Genomic DNA, 17,370 nt, shown 5'->3' on the forward strand with positions numbered 1-17,370 from the left:
GCTATTTCTAATTGTTTGGGCAAGACTGGCCGGCATGTCATTGTTACTTTTCCTTCTTAGTTTAGAGATGCACATTTCATGTGTTAGCAGCCATATCGAGCAAATCTATTCTTGTGGCTGCATTAAGATCTATATTTGGATCCACCGTTGGTGTTTGGGAGACTCAAATTTTGAGGTTTTGTTTAACTCTGGTTGTTTAACAGGCAATGGATATGGAGCATGAATTAGAGGGTTTAAGGCAGCAACTTGTCCAAAAAACTGTTGAGGTTACAACATTGCGAAAAGATGTAAGTGCAGAATTTGCACAAAAACTATTTTTAAGGATTGATGAGTCATGAATTTTAGAGGATTTAGAAAGAAAGTTATGTGGAGTTTGATACTTTGGTCTGTAGTGAAAAGCAGATCATAAAATGCATCATAAGTTTTAACTTGAGGTGTGACATAATCTCTCTCTCTAAATCCCAAGACAAAAAAATTCTTTTTTGTAGATAGCTCTTATCTGGGGCACATCATTTTACCAGTGTGAAGCTGAGTAAGATCCAGATGGATGATACGTTCAATCTCCTGCCTCAAGAGGCTCAAAAAATGGGAGTCTGAGTGCTCAAAGTGTGGCAGGCAGCCCATCTGTAGCCCACCTGGGAGTACCAAGACCTACTGTGTTCATCATATGCCAGTTGCATGGAGGACTCTAGTGCCAGTCTCGGGAGTCTATCTGTAACCAGAGTATAAAGGCGTGAGTCTGGAAGACGGCATCAAAAACTAGGGATAGTGCTCCAAACTCTGTAAGGTAGATCTCATGGGGCACTGAGTGCTTTTCCTGATCATTTATGAGACTGCACCCTTTCTATCCTCTGCCAATCCTCCTCTCCCAAACCTGGCCCCCAAAAAGAAGCTCCATAGTACATACATCATGGCGGGTCTGACCAATGTGTCAAAAAGCCAGCTCTTTGTGCTCAGTCCCTGGAAGTGGGCCTGGAAACACTGCCTCTCCTCTAGGCATCGGTGTCTTGCCACCGGTAGTAGGGTGAAAATGCCCCTCGTCCTCTGGCTTAACGGCGGTAATCTCCTCTGATTAGCTGCGTATTTTTATGCTTAATCCATGATTAAAGCTGTACTTCCTCTGCAAGCTTAGTCCATGATTAAGTTAGGCCACTTTTAGGTCTCGTGAAGGTGACTTCCTAGTGTACATAAGAGGTGACGATCTCAACTGCCTCGCCTCTGAATGAAAATGCATGTGTGGTGGCTACCTGATGTGAGGCTTGGTCTTGCCAAGATCCAATGTGAGATCCTTTTCCTCACAGAATGTCTGAAGTGCATCCAACAGCCACTGCAACCCCTCTGCTGAATTTGATACGAGCAACACACACACACACACACACACGCGTGTGCGCGGATACACAAACACGGACGGGTTCACACATGAGGGGACACACACGAGACTACGAATCCTAACAAACCCCCTTCGGAGCAAAGGTGGAGATGCTTGAGAAAACCTTCCATAGTCATAATGAGTTGGCCTCTAGACTGGTTCACTCCCCTATAGCAGGAACAAGGTGTGTTCTCTGCTTCAGATTCAGAGGCTTGCGTATGAGCATGGCTTAGAGGCTCACATATGAGCATGGCTCAGGGGCTCACCAAAGCACGGTCTTCGCGAAAGAATCAGGGGCCAAGGTTTGCTTTTAAGAAGACAATGGCACCAACACCCATATCCTTATGTTGGCCAACTTGACCAACAATTGACAAAATGATAGCCTGCATCAATTCATCCAAGACAACCCCCCCAGACCTAAACAGGGGTAAGATGGGAATGATGGACCCTTTTATAAGATTCAAGGGTTATTACAAAGATGGAACACATATGAATGAGAACCCATGACTCAACATAATAGGAATTATCTAAATTTTTGGAAGTTAAAAACTCCTCGATGATGTGCCGGCAATGAAGACCTGTATTTGCACAAATTGGGAGCTGTCTAATTTTTGTTGATGTAGAGGCTCCAATTTGATTAGGAGGCTGAATTTTGGAAAAGCCCCAAAAACTTGTGGGTGTTGGATCTCCAATTTGATGAATTTCTCCATATTTCAGAGAAACCCTCAAAAATTTCAAGTTGCAGAAGCTCTAATTGTGATGCAGAGGGCTGATTTGTGCAGAAGCCCTAAATTTTGTTGAAATAATAGCTTCAATTAGATGATCTGTACCTCGATTGAGAAAACCCCCAAAATCGATTTCTGATGTGGACTTGCAGGTAAGTGTTGATGCCTGCACATCTGGGTGGATAGGAGCTGCACAAGGACGAAAGTAGTAGGCGAAGGCAGCAACGTGCGAGAGTAGCACAGGCTGGTCACGATGATGGCACTGCATAAGCACAGAGGTGACTGCTGCATAGGCGGTAGATGGCAGCACGAGGTGTGGAGATAATGGTGGGCAGCGAGCAGCAAGATGACGGTGGAGCAGTCGACGTGGTGTTGGTCGTTAGCAGTTTGTCTTTTCTGATCCCAACTTTCCACTACTTAGTCATTTGTTGCAAATGTGCGGCCCGCTAGGTCTTCTACGGCTGGTATAGTGTGTGGCTCCTTCCCTTTGTTGCGGATCCTCGAAGGCACTATGCCAAAAGATGCTTCTGGTGGGGTTCCTTCAAGGAGATTCCTTAAAGAAGTTTCCATGAAGTTATTGTCTCAAAATCTATGGCACTCCTACAACATCCTCTTACTGCATCCGTGATTGCAACAACCCAATGCCTCTGTTATCCTGCACAAACTGTATGCCCAAATAGTAGTGTACAAGCCCCAAGTCAGACATGTCAAATGTCTGTTGCAGTATCTCTTTAAAAGCTGCAATTTTGTCATCATTTGATCCCATGAGCAAGAGATCATCCACATAAAGACTGATGACCAACAGATCTGTCTCTTCTTTCTTTACATACAGAGTGGCTTCTGATGGATTGTTCACAAATCCCTGAGTGAGTAGGAAAGCATCTATTTTTGCATACCAAGCTTGTGGAGCTTGTTTCAAACCATACAAGGCCTTTTTCAGCCTGCATACTTTCCCCTCATGACCATGTTCTGCAAAACCCATGGGCTGATATACATAAACTTCCTCCTCGAGGTCCCCATGTAGGAATGCAGTCTTTATGTCCAACTGGTGAACAACCCAACCACGATGTGCAGCCAATGCAATGACACACCTAAGTGTCGACATACGGGATGTAGGAGCAAATGTCTCCTCATAATCAATGCCTCTCTTCTGTGCATAGCCCTTTGCAACTAGACGGGCTTTGTACCTGTCAATGGATCCATCTGCATGTCTTTTCAACTTATAGACCCACTTAGTACCAATTACTTTCTTGCCTTTGGGCAGATCAACCAAATCCCATGTTTGATTCCTTTTAATAGAATCAAGCTCATCCTGCATGGCTTTGTTCCAATGCACATTATCTCGTGCATCCACAAATGAATCAGGCTCATCATCATCCTGTAAACTGGCTGCCATAACCAGATTCAAATCCATGATGTGTGCACGCTCATTTGTCCCTGTCTCCCTACGAGTACGACCGGCAAGAGGACCCTCTAAATGGCTGTCCTGTAATGTCCTCAAATACCATCTAGGTATGTGTGTGACTTGTGGTGCTTGCTGCCCCATATTTGGTTCAGCTTCTGGCTCAATTTGCTGCTGAATTTCTGCACCACCTTCATCATGTGCTGGCTGTCCTGTACCCTCATGAGTTGGTTCACCAACTGTGGAATGAAACTCCATAGGTAGTAGACCTTCAAACACATCATTTTCAGCCTGATTTGCATCATAACCAGCCATGGATATTTCTGATTTTTCATCAAAAATCACATCCCGACTAGTGAATATCTTCCTGGATAGTGGGTCATATAACCGGTAGCCTTGCTCTCACGGCTATACCCAACAAAAATGCATTTAGTGGCTTTATCATCCAACTTCCTCCTCAACTCTTTGGGTATGTGTGCATATGCAAGACACCCAAAGATACGAAAATGTGATACAGAAGGCTTACGGCCATGCCAAGCCTCAAAAGGAGTAATAGAAACCAATGCCTTTGTGGGACATCGATTCAAAATATGACAAGCACACATGACAGCTTCCACCCAAAAGATATGTGGTAGACTTTTTGCCTTTAGCATACATCTGGCCATCTCCATGAGTGACCGATTCTTCCTTTCTGCAACCCCATTCTGCTGTGGGGTCTAAGGAGTAGTATACTGATGTTTTATACCTCTACTCCCAAGAAAGGAATTCAGCATGTGTGACATATATTTCCCCCCTCGGTCAGAACGGAGAGTCTTGACCTTGCATCCTGACTCTGTCTCAGCAAGTGCTACAAAGGCAAAAAATGCATCATATACCTGTGATTTTTGTGTCAAAGGATAGACCCAGCATATACGAGAGAAGTCATCAATAAATGTTGCAAAATAGAAGCAGCCACCTAGTGACTTCGTCTGCATGGGACCACAAAGATCAGTGTGTATAAGCTGCAACTTTGCAGTTACTCTTAGAGCGTGATCACGTGGGAAGGAAAACCTATGCATTTTTCTCAAAATACATCCTTCACAAATGTGATCTGGAGGCTTCTCCATGAGAGGTAGATCTGTAAACATGTTATGTCGCTGCATAAGAATAAGACTACCAAAATTTACATGTCCCATGCGAGCATGCCATAACTCCGCATCAACCATAGCTGGAGTAAGAGTGAATGCATTATAAGCAGACTGATCCACTGGCTGAAATGCATCCAATTGATAAAGTCCATGACATAATGTACCAGTAAGCATCAAGGTCAAGGTATTAGCTTTGTCTCTGACCATGCATTTATCATCATCAAAGTGGACCTGCATACCACAATGTGCTAAAGAAGAAATGGACAACAAATTCTTCTTTATCCCTGGTACATATAAGGCATCTGTAAGGCGGAGAATGGAGCCATCAATGGCTGTGAGCTGAATCTCCCCAATGCCACGAACTGGATATGAAGCATTGTTGGCACACTGAACAGTTTTGCCAACAGGGGCAGGGCCAACATGACTAAACAAATCCCTGCGAGATGTGATATGCTTTGAGGCACCACTATCAAAATACCAAGTACATACATGCTCTGTCATACTGAGTGCCTGTGAAGACCAAGAGGCATCATAGCTGCATGTATAAAAACAGTAATCCCTGTCCTCAACAAAAGAAGCAGTCTCTGGAGGAGCTTTAGAAGCATCATTAACAGACATCCCAGCTTCCTTTGCCTTCTCTTTGGCAATCCTCTTCCTACATTCAGTGATGTAGTGACCTGGCTTCTTACAGTAATGACATTTGCCCTTCTTCTTGGGGTGTCCATCACCTTTCTTGGTATCCTGAGAAGAACCACCATCACCTGAATTCTGATTTGAACTCTTTGGCTGAGTTTTTCCTTTCCCCTTTTGACCTGTAGTAAATGCTTGTTCAGCACTTGTGTTCATATTCATATTCTTCCTCATTTGCTCTTCTTGTAGCAAGAGAGCTACAAGTTCTTGATACTTAAGGCATGTCTTTTGAGCATTTGTTCTTTGAACAGGCAATGGCTGCCCTGGAGCCTGTACCTGTTGTCCTCGTCCACGAGCACTCCCTTGGGGAGGAGTCTCTGGAGCCAATGGACCTGGACGTGGTTCATCACCACTAACAAAATCCCAAAGACCTTTTGCCACAAGCACATTTTTCAGCATAAAACTCCACAAGGAGTAGTTTGTGCCATCCAATTTGTCTTCCTTAGACAAATATGTGAATACATCACTCTGTTGTTGATTTGCCATTATGCCTATGCATAATGTTGTACCTGTGTATCAAAAAACCCAATAGCAAGAACCCTGAAAACAACTGTACTCCATTGAATACAGTTCACCCAAATATGCCTGCACTCTCAATCCTCTGAACGTGCAGCTCAATGCACCAACGACTGAGTAGAGCAGCAAAAATGGCGTACGCAATGCCAAAATGCCCCAAAAATGCCCAAATTTACTGCACCCAAAACTGTGCAAAAAGCTTGTAGACTTCTTTGCTAGAAAGTCTGCGTGTAGTGCTTGTAGATTTTCACAGAGAAAATAGAATTGCCCAAAAAGCAAAATTCGTAATGCTTACCACAAGTTGACTGAGCAGGTTGTGGTACATATGCAGGTAGAGTCCACCAAAAGAATAAGTACAGTTGACTGTACTGTGCAGGTACAATCGACTTGTACTGTACAGAACTGAAGGCAACTGCAGGCTGATTCTGTGCAGGTACTGTGCAGGTACTGACAAGGCGGCGCTGACTGGTACGGAAGGAAGGCGACGCTGACAGGTACTGAAGTTGCAGTACGGCTGCGCTTGCAGGAAGGTAGGTACAGTACGAGGGATTATGACAGATGCAGTCGGCGTTGACAGCTGACTGGTGCAGTCGGCGCTGACAAGAACTGTCGGCGCTGACAGGTGCTGTACAGGCTGGTACAGTACGATACCAGTGGAAAGCGGCGCTGACAGTAATTGAAGCTGCAGTACGGCGGCGAACATGTACGGCAACTGTAGGCGAACAGTGTACGGGTACTGTACACGGCGCACAGTGTACGGGCAGATGTACGGATAGTGCAGTATGGACAGTAACAGAAGGCGGCTGTGTACAACCTGGGCAATGGCAGGCCAACACAGCTTTGATACCAAATGAAGGCCAATGGAGAGTTAGGGTTAGGGTTTAGAGATGCTGCAAACAGGCGTGGAGAGCAACAGAGAGAGAACACGACTTCAGTGTATTCAATTGATAAAAATGTGAAGTACAATAGCCACATGATAAGTGACCTAAAGAGATGTGTTCACATGTCCGGCCATAAAATGTGCCGGGTGGACCAAAACACCTATAAACTGCTTATAAGTGAAACTAAGCTAAACTGGGGAAAAAACCTCCACTAACTGAAGTAAAAAGTGCCCCAGTAATCTACTGATGATCACTAGCACTCCGCTGGGTGCATACACAGCATAAAACCCAACACCATCGCTGCAGCTGGTGGTGGTGTTGCTGCGAGCCCAGTTGCTACCCCTCTCGCTATTTGGGTTGCTATCCTCAAGATATCTTCAGTGGTCAGTGGTGTGCGAGAGTAGCATAGGTTGGTCACAGTGATGGCGCTGCATAAGCGCACAGGTGACTGCTGCATAGGCGGTAGACGGCAGCACGAGGTGACGGAGATACTGGTGGGCAGAGAGCAGCAAGATGATGGAGCAGTTGATGTGGAGTTGGTTGTTAGCAGTTTGTCTTTTCGGACCCCAACTTTCCACTACTTAGTCATTTGTTGTGTAACGAGGGGCTTGGGTTGTCTTGTCAGCCCTAGTGGCATGTGTTGTTGCTGCAGCCTTGGTAGCAGAGTTGAACTTAAATCCCCCCTGTGTTGCTTGTACCAGGAGCTAATGCTGCCAAGCTTTAGGATATGGTGGGCCTTTAGGTTGTTCCGAACGCTCCAAGGTTTGTGTTTTGAGAGCTCGCTGAGCCAAAAGCTACTGACGTAACCGTTGTGTCTGTGGCCATGCCAGTTGTGGTTCTAGGAAGGATTACTCTTTCCTCTACAGGGTTGGTGCTTCTGTTGTCATTTATGGGAAGAATATCTTCTGACCTTTCCTTATGAGAATATTGTGTAGATTTTCCCAGCCAGACTTAGGAATGTGCGTTCACAGGCCCAGTTGAGCACGTACGCAGGCAAACCCAAGCCTCCCTCCACAACGATATCTAAAATTTGGGTGCCTTTGATAACTTCTATGACACTCAAGGACACTAGTGATTGGCCACCCTAGGAGAAGTGAAGCACCTTGTGGCCTCATTAGACAATATGGATGCGGAGTTGCACCCACCACTACAATCATCATGCATAGATTAGTGGCAATGCCTACCACTAGTAGAGGGTAGTATAACCCTTGGAACTAGTTAGGACCACCAGCTAGGCCCCACCAGCTAGGCCTTGAAGAGTTGCCCACGGCTTGAGGGTTCCATACATAGAAGTGAGAGAGGGCTATTATTACCTAGATGGAGTAAGAGCAAGGGAAAGAAGAGGCATGGGGAGTGGTGCAGGAACAAGATTTGGCTTCTGAGTTTTGGCAAAAAAATCCAAGTTTTGTCCTCTAATTACTGCTTAATGGTGTATGTTTTTGGGTTTTTGATTTGATAGGATGCTTTAGCTTTTCCTAACCTATATAGTGATATGCTCAATGCAATCTAATAGTATTTCTACAAGGATTAATGGTGAGATTATGTCATGCGCATGACATGTACATGCTAATCCCAAGGCTAGTTCCGGAAGGGGCAATAGATAAAGACAAGATTTAGGACCAGATTTTGGAGCTACAGCAGCTAAGCATGGGCAGGGAAGACATTGGAAAAGACCAAGAGGCTGTCGGCCAGCAATTAAAGAGGATTTTCAGTGTTGGCTGCAGCAAGTGGAGGGTGTTTGTCCAGGGACCTGGCGGACAGCAGGTCGGCCAGTCCAGAAGTGCTTCAAGGGCCTATAAATAGCAAAAGGGTGAGCTCGTTGTAGGCATTCAGTCCCTTATGGGCTAAGTCAGTAGACCAGGGATTAGATAGGTGTTTTCCAGACTTTTCAAGGGCAGCCAATGGCTTGCCACAGTTGTACACCTTTTTGTACTATAATAATATACCGAAACTCAGCTATCTCTGTCTTCTCTCTATTCTATCTCTTGCTTGTGTTTTGTATCAGCATGTTCCAAAAGGTGTTTAGGGCTGAGAGAAGACTCCCAGAGCTTCCTCACGTGACATTGGTATCAAAGCATCAGGCTTAGCAAGGCTAAGTACTGATTTAGTCCGAGATGAAGGTGCACAGTCCAAGGAGAGTAACACAAGACATGGAAGAAGTTGGAACAAATGCACAGATCTTCATTAGATTTGGAGTGGATTTGGGACGGGGTAGGGTTTTCAGTGAAAGGTTGCCAGAAAGGGAAAAATGATAGGTTTGGGAGTCCATGAGGAGACGAAGGGATGATGACAGTCATCCAAGGTCAAAAGTTGGAATCTCGTTATCAAGTTTATCAAAGGGGGATGTCAATTTCGGAGCTATAGCAACTAAGCATGGGCAGGGAAGACGTTGGAAAGGCTGTCGGCCAGCAATTAAAGAGGATTTTCTGTGTTGGTCGGCCAGTCCAGAAGTGCTTCAAGGACCTAAAGCTGAGCTCATTGTAGGCATTCAATCCCTTATGGGCTGAGTCAGTAGACTAGGGATTAGATAGGTGTTTTCTAGCTTTTCAAGGGCAGCCGATGGCTTGCTACAATTGGACATCTTTTTGTACTATAATAATATATTGAAACCCAGCCATCTCTGTCTTCTCTCCATCTCTTGCTTGTGTTTTGCATAAGCATGTTCCAAGAAGGTGTTTTCTAGCTTTTCAAGGGCAGCCGATGGCTTGCCACAATTGTACATCTTTTTGTACTATAATAATATATTGAAACCCAGCCATCTCTGTCTTCTCTCCATCTCTTGCTTGTGTTTTGCATAAGCATGTTCCAAGAAGGTTTTTAGGGTTGAAAGAAGACTCCCAAAGCTTTCGCATGTGATAGATTAATACCTAAAATGAACGAAAAGTGAAAAATTTGCAAATGCAATAAGGAAAGAGCAAGAATCAAAGGAAATGGAATAGAACACTTACTTGTAATCATGCAACTCGAGCTTGAATTGTTGCTTCATGCCTCATTGCACCAAGGTAACCAAATAAACCAAAAACAATCAACAAAGCAAAAGTTAAACACTACCAACCGATGGATTTGTACTCCAACCGGGCTATGGCGATACTCCAAATGCAAAGTATAGTAGTTTTTTCTCGCAACGGTGTCAAAGATGTTTACCAATTTGAGAACACTTGAGCCTTGCAAGATAGAGAGAAGAAGAGGAAGAATGCAAGGGTCTTACCGGGCTGCACCTCTAGTCACTCTTAGTAGAGCAACCCTCTGTTGTGGAGAGCTAGGGTCCTCAACCTTGCCTCCCTTGTTATCACTATAAAGGAGCTTAGTAAATGGGTGGGGAGAGCAAAGAGAGAGAGAGCTATGGAAAGCCCAACATCTACTTTGATGCCTCGGTGAGTGAGAGCATGGGAGAAGAGGAGAGAGAGAGAGAGAAGAGAACTTGCATCAACACACCATCACTCAGCCACACAATCCTTAAGCATTTATGTAACGAAGAAGAGAAAGCTTAGAAGCAAGTTCTCAAACTCAATTGTGAGATATATATGTTTTCTCAGTAGTCAAAAATTGTCTTATATACAAGACTAATATATACAATGCCCGACTTCCCAAGTAATGTCCGAGGGTCCAAAAGCTAGTCCAGGCTAATTACTTAGTTCTAGGTATACATTATCGGCATTACACAAGTTGTAAGCTTGGTTTTGACTATCTTTCGGTATTACACAAGTTGTAAGCTTGGAGATTTTCCATAATCATTTTACATAAAGTGTATTGCGTAGTGTAAAAAGTATGTGGCTTGAAGGTGTTGTCGCACGCATAGTTGTCAGGTACGATACCGTACGATATGATACAGTACGGGAAAATACGATATAATCATAGTCACCAGAAACGAGAAACGGGAAATTTTTTTTCTTATCGTACGATAAAATATGGTGTTTTAAAAAATTACTTATAAACTTAGGTATTTTCGATTTCGAAATATGGAGTATTTTAAAAAGGAGGATGTATACCATTGAATAGCCTCGTAAAGAATGCAAAACCATCCTCTATTTCAGAAGCCATAATTATAGCTAGAGACTATGATAAAGTTTTCTTATATAGAAAGTGTCGAGAAGGACATTCCATGTTAATCAGAAAGAGGTCCCCTAATTCAAGAGGAACGTCAAGCCCACCCTTGGCTACAAGGAATTATGCGCTAGAGCACAATGCTCTTCTATTTACTCATAGAAATATTTGTTGAATTGGATTATCTTTAAACTTGCTAAAAAAAACATTTTTTTGATTTTTTTTGAAAAAAAAAGTTTCGAATATTTTTCCGAAAAAAATTCGTACGAGTTCGTATGGTATCGTACCGTACGGTATTTTGTACGATATGTTGTTGTACGTCGTACGGAGACAACTATGGCCGCGCGTTCGGAGTAATGTTGGCCAATGTAGTTATTAACACAAAACATGACGCATCAGATATGACCCAAGAGGGTAGTTGGAACCATCCAACTTGTCCTTTGCTTCCAACCAATCGAATACATCAATGCCAGCCATTACTAAAAACAAATACACTATCTGAGCCAAACAAATACACTATTTGAGCACAATGCACTAGAGACACCCAAATCCATTGAATGGTAACTTTGAGAGATGCCAAGTAACCCACTGATGGCAAGGACCTAGAAATGTATTGAAACGATAATGTGTAGGAATAGAAAAATTATCTAAATAGAGGCTTGTTGACAAATAATTTAGGCTTGAGAGTTGTCTGGTTCTTTTGTATCTACTAACATGGGTCCCATGAAAGGTAAAAGAGGACAAGTTCCTCCCAAAGCAATTGTGGCTTGTTGAGACTTATTTAGTTTTGTGTTGGATCAATTTGCCATCATAGTTTACAATCAAGAGTGCTTGCTCATGAAGCAAATCAACATTTACTGGTGAGAAAAGTGTTGGGCCTCTTGGCGCATGTTGAAGACCAAAGCAGGTTGCCCTTTTTTGTAATAAAAGAATGTGTATAGCATTAGTGTGAAAGGGTTTGTGCTGCTCTTTGATGGGTTAAGAGCACTTATGTGGGGTTTTCCCACTGTTATCTCGTTCATGTGTTTCTTTATGCTTCTGAAACAAGCCAAGTAAAAAGTTGTAGCCATTTGAAAAATTTAAGTGATCAAAATATATATGATGCATGTAAAAAGGTGGAGTCTTTTATGTTTAGTTGTTTTCTCTCTCTCTCTCTCTCTCTCTCTCATATGCATATACATGTGTGTGTATGTGTGACATACATGCGGGTGTGTGTGTGTTTGTTTATATATGTTTTAGGGTGTTACAAGATACTTTTAATACATTAGATGGCGTTGGTTATATAGAGAATTACAAGTTACGAATTTGAGGTTTTTCTCATGTAGTTGGAGGCAATGCGAGCACCGGATGGGGAAAAGAGCAAGGTCTTTCGACTTGAAGGTGTAGAAACCTTAGGTTCGTGCTTGCAAGTGGCTATTTTGGACGAATCTACTATAGATGTTTCACAATGCAATTTCCAATGGCATCGCATATCTGCTGAAGGGAACAAGACTGAACTTATTTCAGGTGAGCTCTTTTTCCTTTTGGTAGTGCCTTACCGATTATCTAAGGTGTAACGTAAGCATCATAATACAAAGGTCCCTCTTTCTAAGGTTTTGGCTTTTAACAAAGGCTAACCCTTTAGGCTTTTACAATAATTCCCTAGGCTTTTGGGCTTGTATAAGGGAATTATTGCTTACCTTCTTTCAGGTTGAGTTTCATCTTTCACTTTACCAAATATAATAGTATGTCGAGTACGTTTGGTCTTCACATCAAGAATCTTTCTTGGCCCATTGGAAGACTAGGTGGCTCTGTAAACTCAGCAAGGGCCTCATCATCCACAAGATTATCCTAGTTGCCCAGTTTTCTTCTAGAGCGATTTACATGAAACATTGAATGTACTTAACATCTTATAAGTAGTTTTGATTCATAAGCAACCGCACCTATCTTTCTAAGCTTTGTGAATAAATCACAACACTCAAGAGATTGCTTAGGACACTTGCCTATCCTCAGGGTTTATGACGAATCATGACTTTATCATCTTTAGAAAACTCTACCCATCCTCAGTATGAGTCTACATACTTCTTGCTCAAGCTCGAGCCTTCTTAATGCAGTTTCAATCCAGCTTAACCATTTGGTTCTTATCCTAAAAAAGTATTCGGCTAATTGTACCCTTTTCTTCCCTAATCCAAACTTCCTGTGAAGCTTTAGGTTAACTGAACGATTGCATTGGTGTAGATAAACTCTAATATTGGGATGTATAGTCTGCCTCCTCTTATGCATGAAGCATATCCTCGATAATGTGATTGACCCTTTGGATTCGGCCATCCATCTATAGAGAGAGAGAGAGAGAGAGAGAGCTCGATAATGTGATTGACCCTTTTGATTCGGCCATCCATCTATAGAGAGAGAGAGAGAGAGAGAGAGATTCTTGATATAGTGGAATGCTATCAGGTGCAATGAAGTCGCAATATGCTCCTGAGCCTTTTGATGTGGGGAGATTTTTAAGAGTGGATATTACTTTACCAAATGGACAGAAGTGCACAGCCTCATCTCATGGAGTGATCGATCCAGGTAACATGGGTGCTGTCGTTCAGTTTGCTTATTTTAGAAGCTCTTTCAAAGCAACATTCTTGTTTTCTCCAAAACTCGACATTTGTTTCTTGTTGATTATTGGAAATTCCAAATGAAGCTAGTTTGCAACATGTGCAGGCAGTGCTTTATCTTGTAGTGTGTCGTTTTTTAAGAGCAGATTATGCTTGCTCGTGGTTGGCTTCTCTTCCTCTTTGTCAATTTGAGGTTTTTAAAGCAATTTCTTGACATGACAGTCGCATTTTGTGTTTGGAATGGCAGCTCCTGGTCTAGGAAATTACGTGGAGGCTCTTGTCAGAAAGGGAGGTGCTGAATTCCAGGCAAGTCTTTTGAAGGTCATGCAATGCTAGAGTAGTTTTTGTCCTGTAAAAAACGCGGCATGTAACACAAAACACGAAAATCTTAATCAATCTTTTCATTAATATACTTAATATATAGGATTACTAAATAGTTGAAATATCATATATTTAATTAATTGCTTAACCTTTATGTTAATAATAATTGATCCTTTTCAATGCAAATAAAAGAAAAAACCTGCATAATAACAGTTTTAAGTCCATGTCTTATTAAAATAAACATGTCAATTATAAATGAATAAGTTATTATCGTCTCGTTATGCTTTCTGGAATTAATATCTTTCAAAATCAAAGGCAAGGAAGGCCTATTGAGAACCCTTCTCTGTTTTATTTACTCAGTGTTGCATTGGTTTTTTAGGGGCTCATGAATTTTCTTTATTATGCTCTCTTTTCCTCCCCGAGTGGCTTATTCAGTCTCTCCTAAGGGATGTTGTTTTGTTTGCTTTAATTCTCCCCCATGTGGCCCCTTAGGTGGTTATAATTCAGCAGAATGGGGAGGTGGTTGCAAAGCAAAGTGTCCATGGATTCAATATTGGGCGGGTACGTATCAAGCTAAGGAAAGGGCGAAGTACCAAGGCAAAGGAGCCTTTCTCCGCCTCCATGCAGGTCCTTTCTTCCATCCCTGCACGTTGTCTGAAGTCGAATGAGCTCATCAAGACATACATAGTTGTTTTTTTTCCGAGAAATTAATACATGTAGGTGCCAGGGTTAGTCAATTTTATACAAGGGGCTTTTTAAAAAAGGGTAGTTTAGATGTGCACGCATATTGCAAAGAGATTAAATTGAGGATATATCAGCAGCTTTGTGGAGCCAGAGGTGGAGGACTTGCTGCTGCTCAAGGCCTGTTCTGGCAGGCCAAAAAGGGGTTGTCTTTTTTGCTAGCCTTTGAATCTGCTCGTGAACGGAATGCTGCAATCATGTTGGCGCGGAGATTTTCGTTTGACTGTAATGTATGGTCCCATCTTATTACAAAGTGTGAAGAAAACGCTTCTGCATCTGGTGAGTGACGAACCAAGTCTTTCTCTGACCTGACATGCTGAAACTTTTTTCATACAGATAATGCTCGCTGGGCCAGATGATAGGGCTCCATTGGGAACGTGACCGGTCGACCAGCAACATCATTACTTTATGTATCCAACTCAACTTTTGAATGCTGTGGTAGAAATAAGATTGTGCATACCTGGCTTATGTAAAGAAAAAGCTTCTAGAGCTTATGATTGGTCAACAGCCTTGATTATCATCCCATATGGGGGGGCTCTTATGAAGGCAAAATCTGGGATTACCAAGCAGCAGTATGCAGCAAAACGTTTCTTGATTCAAGAGTAGTGGTTGTGTTTGTTACGTATTCTTCTACCTGAAGGAAGCTGTGCTCTCTGTGGGCTTCTTCTTTCTGTATATGAGCTTTTTTAATGGAAAGCGCGTGATTTATAGTTTCCTGGGTGGGTTCCATTTAGTTCACGAAGGTAAAACATTTGTAGCAATCAAACTGTCGCTAGCAAGAAACACACCTTGAACAAAAAACTTGAATTTCAACTCGAAACGTGACAATTTTCCATTTTTGAACCTTAATCGGACTAATCTATTTCTCAACCTTAGAAAAGTCACTTCCATATATTAATTTATTGATCTTCTTTAAAAAAAAAAACTTATTGTAGCCCCTATTAGGTCCCTAGTTAGTCGTTATCCGAGACCTTATTAATTAAATCAGAAAATTCTTTGTTATTTTTTAAAGGTGTTTGATGCTATTTGATAAGTTTGTAACTCTTGTTTAAGAGAAAAAAAAAGCTCTTAACTATTTCACCTTCTATCTCATGGGAATTGCATATAGGTTCAAACACGTGCTCCTTTTTAATGAACTTCTACTATCACCATATTTGAAAAGTCCACGGTGTGTTTCATATCATTTTCCTCAAAAAGTATGTGCAAGATCCCAATCCATGCCTTAGATGATTAGCAAGTTGTTTCAGTAGCTTAGGGAGAGCTCAAAACAATCTTGGATCTTCACAAGAGAAGCCACTGGGGAGTAGAACCTTGAGAGAATGTGTAGTCAAATAGAAGTATTACCTTGTTGAAGACATCACTTAGGAAAAGGTTGCATTGTTAGTGACAAATCCATCGAATCTTTCTTCTTGGAAAGTTTGATAATTGATGATTGCATGACAATATTGCATGTAGCTTTTGTTGTAGTTGTCATTTTAAAAGCATCTCTCTCTCTCTCTCTCTCTCTATATATATATATATATATATGTGTGTGTGTGTGTGTGTGTGTATCGTCTCTTGGCAAAGCTCTTTCTTGCAAGGGGCCTATAATCAGCGTTTTCTCTCTTCCTCTCCCTATATCTTCTCCAAGTAAGCTCTTTCTTGCATGGGACCTTCGATATATATATATATGTGTGTGTGTGTGTGTGTGTGTGTGTGTGGGTAGAGCTCTTTCTTGCAAGGGGCCTACAATTAGCCTTCTCTTTCTTCCTCTCCCTATATCTTCTCCAAGGAAAGCTCTTTCTTGCATGGGACTTGCAATTGCCCTTCCCTCTTGACTTGTAAATTAACATTGAAGGCCAAGGTGGCCTATGAGAGCCAAGATAACATAATACAAGTCAAGAGCTTACCTTAGCCTTGCCGAATTATGTGTCGTTTCTTACCTTCAAGCTGCAAAATGTAACTTTACAATGTGGGTGTGCTAGCTTGTTCGTCGTGTCCTCATTGCGTTCACACTGGAATGCTCCTTGTGAATGGGGTGAAGGGAGAGATTTCTTCACCTAGATGGAGGTAGATAGAGATGGTCTCTTTTGTTGTGATTGTTCTCTCTCGCACAAAGTGGGGGAAGAAGAAGAAGCTAATGCCAAAGTGGGGGAAGAACAAGAAGCTAATGCAAGAGAGAAACCTACAAGTAAATCTTTTTAAGCAAATATCCATCTAACATGCATGAATCCAATAGCATACCAGTAAGCAAGAATAGAGAAGAAGGGGACCTCATAAGTATTGCAAGAGAATGATTGTGTATTGCTTAGTGTAAAAAATAACTTATATACAATTGACTAATTTTTACAACAGGCCGAGCAAAATTAAAAATGGTCGGGTCTCTATTACTAGTCTTAAGATAATATGTACACGAAGTCCTTAGATTTTTTCTATTCGACATTAAGCTCAAAGTAAGGTCGTTTTATATGTTCTAGCGCAGTCTTATAAAAGAAAAGTGCCGGTTTGAGTAGGTAAGATGGTAAGGCGCCTTATGATAGGTCGGGCAAGTTAAACCATGTTAACCTATAGAGTAGTTAATGTACCTCTCTTCCTAATGACCGCATTCTTATATTTGGTGGTAAGGTTGCCGTTGGGGTAGAAAGGTGTGGATGGTTCAGGATACACCATGAAGTTGGCATGCGAGGTTAAGTGGTATGGTTTGAGACCAATCCACAGACGGCATATTCGTGATGAGAAGCTTTGGGTAGCCCCGGTGATAGGCAGCTTGTGGAGGTAGCATGAAAGATACATGCGATGTAGAAGTTCACATACCCCCTTTCCTAATGGTGGTAACGATGTCCTTACATCACCCAGGTCGATCACTCAAGTCGGTGGTGAAGTCGTTGCTGAGGTGGAAAGGTGTGGATGGTCCAAGGTACAATATGAAATTGGCGTGCAAGGTTAAGTGGTATAGTTTGGGACCGCTCCATAGTCAGATGTAGGGCATG

General features: G+C 42.2%; 1 protein-coding gene across 1 annotated transcript in view; it reads left to right on the top strand.

Annotated features, from left to right (window-relative positions):
• LOC147627526 (stomatal closure-related actin-binding protein 1-like) overlaps nt 1-15,115 on the top strand; it is a 32,238-nt gene extending 17,123 nt beyond the window's left edge. The window contains exons 6-12 of the mRNA XM_086814449.1: nt 204-287; nt 12,080-12,260; nt 13,188-13,307; nt 13,587-13,645; nt 14,153-14,287; nt 14,482-14,631; nt 14,738-15,115. Coding sequence (XP_086670575.1) covers nt 204-287; nt 12,080-12,260; nt 13,188-13,307; nt 13,587-13,645; nt 14,153-14,287; nt 14,482-14,631; nt 14,738-14,782 — 774 coding nt within the window. The 3' untranslated portion in view covers nt 14,783-15,115. The remainder of the gene's footprint in view (nt 1-203; nt 288-12,079; nt 12,261-13,187; nt 13,308-13,586; nt 13,646-14,152; nt 14,288-14,481; nt 14,632-14,737) is intronic.
• Nucleotides 15,116-17,370: the final 2,255 nt, after the last annotated feature.

Source organism: Cibotium barometz, chromosome 20, assembly GCF_041138505.1.
Source record: "Cibotium barometz isolate CiBa-2024 chromosome 20, ASM4113850v1, whole genome shotgun sequence".
In the NCBI taxonomy this organism is placed as follows: Eukaryota; Viridiplantae; Streptophyta; class Polypodiopsida; order Cyatheales; family Cibotiaceae; genus Cibotium; species Cibotium barometz.